At 42.5% G+C, this 6,000-nt stretch overlaps 1 protein-coding gene across 3 annotated transcripts in view; it reads right to left on the bottom strand.

Moving 5' to 3' along the window:
* Lrrc36 (leucine rich repeat containing 36) overlaps positions 1 to 6,000 on the bottom strand; it is a 47,350-nt gene that overhangs the window by 11,102 nt on the left and 30,248 nt on the right. For 2 of the 3 annotated variants that reach the window (XM_021170130.1, XM_029480791.1), the window contains exons 8-9: positions 3,321 to 3,767; positions 605 to 897 (exon numbers count right to left, since the gene is read on the bottom strand). In XM_021170130.1, the coding sequence (XP_021025789.1) occupies positions 605 to 897; positions 3,321 to 3,767 (740 nt within the window). The remainder of the gene's footprint in view (positions 1 to 604; positions 898 to 3,320; positions 3,768 to 6,000) is intronic. The other variant, XM_021170131.2, reaches the window with a different exon arrangement.

Below are 6,000 nucleotides of genomic sequence, written 5' to 3'. Positions count from 1 at the left end.
GAGTGCCAGGACAGCCAGGGCTACACAGAAAAACCCTGTCTCGAAAAACCAAAAAAAAAACAAAAAAAAAACTATTTTAAGTAAGTTCCTTGTGACAACTTTTTTTTCTTCAAGGTCTATCTATCTATCTATCTATCTATCTATCTATCTATCTATCTACCTACCTACCTATCTATTTATTTATTGTATATGGGTACACTGTAGCTGTACTGGTGGTTGTGAGCCACCATGTAGTTGCTGGGATTTGAACTCAGGATCTTTGGACAAGCAGTCAGTGCTCTTAACTGCTGAGCCATCTCTTCACCGCATTGTGACAACTTCTTTACTGCTTCCTCTTGGCAAATCCTTGCAGGACATTAAAGTGTTCCCTACCATGTACCATGTCTATGCTCTCAAAGTAAATCAGGGCCAGGTCCTTTGTGATATGAAGCTTTTCCTAGGGGCAGGAGAATCACAGGATTTATCCTGGTAATATTGGTCATAAGCCTCGGGAAATCCCAACTAACTCCTAGCACTATTGGTGGGAACCACCCTAAACCCTGACAGTAGCACATTCTGTTCTAGAGCCTCTGTGTTTCTTGTACACACACAAACAAGTCAATACTTGCGCCTCGCTGCCTGTAGAGTCTTGGAAACCACGCTTCAGACTCGGGTTGGCAAGGATACCGTCCTTCCGCTTGAATCCTCTCCTTGAAGGGCTAAATGACCTCTTAGTTGGAATCTCTCTGTTTTCTGGAGTCCCAGGAGGCAGCAGCAGTGTCCGCAGAGAATTCCCTAGGGCAGGGCTGCTTGGGAAAGAATCAGGTGCTGGTGCAAAGTCACGGAGGCTGGAAAGCTGTTGCTCCACACTGGCCAGCAGAGCAGGGTCACTGTTGAAATGGGTTGTGGCATAGAGATCTGTGGAGAAAGTAGCCTGGGAAATGAACCAGCCTTTCAGCTCTCCCATACCTTGCCTCTGTTGGTATCGAGGGTCATGATGACGCCTCTTTAGCAGACACCATTAGTTCTTTGTCCCCACCTGACATACACCATTAGCTCTTTTGTCTCCCTCTACCTGACAAAACCTCAATTCTGATTATGCTCCTAGCCTATACCAGAGCAGTGGTTGGAGAACAACACATCTCTTCTGACCTTTTTTCCTTTAATCCATCACTGCTAGGTTACTTTGAATATTGTCTCTTCCCTCTTTTATCTCACTGAGAAAATAGAGACAATCAAGCTAAAGGTCCATGCCACCTCATTACTGAATAAAAAATTATCATTTATCTGCTGTCTGAATAAATCCTCTGCCTCCTCCTTAAAGATGAACTCCTGGTACATCACCTGAGGCCGGCTTCTTTATCAGCCAACCAGATTTCATCTCTTCTGGACCAGACAAGAAGTTTCCCCTGCAGCTGTTCTGTTTTTTTTTTTTTTTTTTTTTTTTGCTCTATCATTAATGGCCCCTCTACTGATGGTTCTGGTCAGTTTTATAGGACTCTATCTCCATCCCCTCTCCCATTTCTCTGCTCCCCACCATTGCGAAACTCCTTGACGGGGGTTGCACATACTTAGTACTTTTGCTTCATGCCCAGGCTTTTTTTTTTTTTTAAACTCACCTCAATAGAGCTTTTATTTTAATGTATCCCCTGAAGCTATTCACTAATTCCTTTGTATTTCCAAATAACTGACAGACTCAGCTCTCCTTCCCTACAGCCTCCAACACAGAACACACACACACACACACACACACACACACACACACACACACACACACACACGAGGGTTTCTCTATGTAGCCCTGGCTGTCCTGGAACTTATTCTGTAGACCAAGTTGGCCTTGAACTCAGAAATTTGCCTATCTCTGCCCCCTGAGTGCTGGGATTAAAGGCATGCGCCATCACCCATGCCCAGTTCACTTCCCCTTTCTTAACGCACATTCTTCCCAGTGTAACAATCCTTGGCTTTCTTCTCTCCACTCGTCTTCATCCATTATGACAAATTATTAGATCACAAGCTCGGGGAAGTTCTAGCAGCATCTCAAACTTAAGATACCCAAAACCGGGCTGGAGAGATGGCTCAGCGGTTAAGAGCACTGACTGCTCTTCCGAAGGTCCTGAGTTCAAATCCCAGCAACCACATGGTGGTTCACAACCATCCATAATGAGATCTGGTACCCTCTTCTGGAGTGTCTGAAGACAGCTACAGTGTACTTACAATAAATAAATAAATAAATAAATAAATAAATAAATCTTAAAAAAATACCCAAAACCAAACTCTTGATGTTTATCTTAAAACTCATTTCTCCTGTTCTATTCATACACACACACACACACACACACACACACATATACTCCATTCTTTCAGTAGTTTAGGTTGAAACCCTGGAATCACTGAGTCTTTCTCCCACACTTTATTCCCAGGCTGTCAGCAAATCAAAGAGTAATTTTCTTATAATATAGCAGTCAGAATCTGTTGTCCACACACTGTCTCCACTGCTCTCTCTAGCTGAAGCTACCAACATTTATCAACTGACATATTTATATGTTAACTTACTATCTTATCTTTTAAAAAAAGATTTATTTATTTTATGTAATTGAGTACACTGCTACTCGCCACTCTCTTCAAACACACCAGAAGAGAGCATCGGATCCCGTTACAGATAATTGTGAGCCACCATGAGTTTGCTAGGAATTGAACTCAGAACCTCTGGAAGATCAGTCAGTGCTCTTAAGCACTGAGCCTCTCTGCAGTTCCTACTATCTTATCTTGTTAGAATAAAAGCAGAGATTTAAAACTTAGGATCAAGTATCCATGGAATTTGAATTTGCTCTCACTTTACCTCAGAACTAGAATAGCATCTGGCTATTCAATAAGCTTTAAAAAAAATTATAGTTGAAGACTACTCTCAATAACTTACCCTGAAACTAACTTTTCTGGAGAATACATTTTCCTATTCTGTTCTCAACACATCACCCCAAGAAGTTCTTGTTGTCTTGCCCCGCCCCCATACATGTGTATACATGTGCATCCACATGTGGTCGGTCACCTATGCAGAGGACAGAGATTCATGATGGCCACCAGAGAGAACTAGCTGCGGCTGGCAGTAAGTGGTGGTATGCTGCTTAACTAAAATCATGTGCACTTGTGAGACTCACATTTCTCTATTTTTCTCTAACTCACCCATCATGTCACACCCATGCCCCTCCAGATTTCTTGACGTTCCATGAACCACTCATGACCCTAACACACCACTGAAGAAATAGGGATCCAATTCAAGAAATCCTAACTCCGAACTTCATGAGTTTAAAAGGACTTGCAAACGGACAGGAAGCTATTACCTGAGCTAAGCCTCAGCAGCCTTCCCGTGCTGGAGTCGGGGTTTGACAGGGATGTTAGTAAGTCTCCACAGGGATGGGACGAGGTGGCCTTTTTGTCGTGTGAAGGTTTTATGCTATGTTCTCGGTAGTTCTTGCCCTTCTGAGCCCTTTTGACAAGACTTCCGTGCAGGCACAGAGTTTGAGAATATTGATTACCATAGCGGTCCAGACAAACCTCAGAAGGTAACTGACAGGGAAGGATCTGGTTAGAATCACCTACATCCAGGCGTTTACCCAAGGAGGCATCATGGGTGCACGGATAGGCATCAGGTTTTGGTATCAAGTCCTTTTCTGGAGAAGAACTTGAAGACTTAGTGTCTAGGAAAGACACTCGGTATCCATCTCTTGTCATCTTCTCTGGAGATCGGACTGTGCTCTGAGGAGGCGGGTAGAGCCTGAGTTCTAATTCTCACCAAGGGAGAGACAAAACAAAAGACGATGAGAGCATATCTTGGCCCAGGCAGGTTTCTCTGTTCACTAGACCAGGAGAGGGCACTGGAAGAGGTGGTTCTAATTCTAGTAGCCATCGAACGCCTTCCACAGGGACGATGACAACAGGACATGGGGGGATGCTTTCGAAACGACAAGCAATATGTATTATTCTGGTGACAAACGTCATATTGACAGAGTACCCTAAGTATGGTCTCTTAAAACTATAATTTCAAAGGTGTCTATGTACTGTTTTTTGCTTTTTTGTCCTTTGAGACAAGATCTGCCTGTGTATCCCAGACTGGCCTTGAATTCACAACCCTCCCCAACCCTCCATTTCCCAAGTGCTGCTATTACTGATGTGTGTCACCACACATGGCTTCTAAATAGTAATTTCATATAAAAAGTGGGTGGACCTCCCCATGACAAGAGTCGTGGCTTTGTGTATTCAGTTTATAGACAATAGTTGGTCTATGATTTTATAGAGTCTTTGCCTTCGTTCACCCTTAAAACTCCACCCAGGGGTTTTAGTTCACTCCCTGGGAACTGATACCTAAGACTTGAGGCTGGGGTTAAAGCTGCCCCAGACGGATAGTATTCTAGGTACCGGGCAGAAGCAAATGAAAATTTGTTCTGGAAAAGACAAATAGACATAAACAGCAGGGAATGCAAAATGTATGAAAATCCTGGCCGAGGTGCTAACCCAATTCTAAAGCATTTCTCTGAGCTCTATTTGCTATGTAATATGTCTCACAGTTTAGCGAGTAGGACGCCAGAGAAAGGAGCAGGCTCTGTGCTCCTTGATGTGTTCAGAGATTCTTATGCTTGAAGGGCTGCCTTAGGAGTAGTAGCTATGCTATTTCTGAGTTGGTCATATTAACCCCTCTAACCGTGATGGTCCTGAGGACCTCCAGACCAGCAGTGTTTTACCCAGGGCACTAGTACACACTATAGTAAGAACATGTGGGTAGGATGCAGTGCTAAGGGTGAAGATAAGCTGGAAATAAGGCATCTCTGATAATGACTTGTGCTGGAGTTATCAGCCCCAGACGGATAGTATTCTAGGTACCGGGCAGAAGCAAATGAAAATTTGTTCTGAAAAAGACAAACACATATAAGACTAATCATAATGTTCATATAATTATTCAAATTAAGAGTAAGCAAACAGTCCAAACAAACAAAAACCAAAGTATTAACATGAATGAAAACCAGTAGAAAAAAAAAAGACTTACAAAGGTTTGATGTTATAAATAATATATACCATATAGCTATCAGACACCTATGTTTATTCTGTTTACGGAAATATTAAAAAAAAAAAAGCTTACATTTTCCTTAGAAAAAGTGACCCAGACCAAATCAAACATACTAAACAAAGAAGAAAAATATTTGGAATTAAGAATTTAAGCCGGGCGTCGGGCGTGGTGGTGCACGCCTTTAATCCCAGCACCCGGGAGGCAGAGGCAGGCGGATTTCTGAGTTTGAGGCCAGCCTGGTCTACAAAGTGAGTTCCAGGACAGCCCGGGCTACACAGAGGAACCCTGCCTCGAGAAAAAAGAAAGAAAGAAAGAAAGAAAGAAAGAAAGAAAGAAAGAAAGAAAGAAAGAAAGAAAGAAAGAAAGAAAGAAAGAATAATGGTGAAACGGAAGCATTAAACCAACAAACAAAACAGAGAGTTCATCACCATAGGCCACACCAAAGGATGCATTATAAGCTGGAGAAAATGATCTCAGAAGGGATCGGATGCCTGGGCTAAAGAAAGAAATAAAAACAAAGATAAATCTAAATGGAAATTGCATTAAAGAAATCTTGTGGGGTTTAGCAGTGTGAAGACTAGAAGTCCATTAGGAACTCACTGGGGAACATAGCTCAGAGCCCTTGGCAGCACTAGGAAGGTCTTAGGCTCCATTCACGAAAGCAGAACAAAAGTCTGTAGGAGCAATATCTTTTGTGGGGCAAGGAGCTGGAAAGAGAAAAGTCCTTTACGGTCTTTAAATTTCATTTCTAAAAGAAGGAAAAATTGGGCTGGTGAGATGGCTCAGTGGGTAAGAGCACCCGACTATTCTTCTGGAGGTCCGAAGTTCAAATCCCAGCAACCACATGGTGGCTCACCCATAATGAGATCTGATGCCCTCTTATGGAGTGTCTGAAGACAGCTACAGTGTACTTACATATAATAAATAAATAAATAAATAAATAAATAAATAAATAAGGA

This window comes from Mus caroli, chromosome 8 (assembly GCF_900094665.2).
Source record: "Mus caroli chromosome 8, CAROLI_EIJ_v1.1, whole genome shotgun sequence".
Classification (NCBI taxonomy): domain Eukaryota; kingdom Metazoa; phylum Chordata; class Mammalia; order Rodentia; family Muridae; genus Mus; species Mus caroli.
This window is presented reverse-complemented; position numbering and strand designations above follow the sequence as displayed.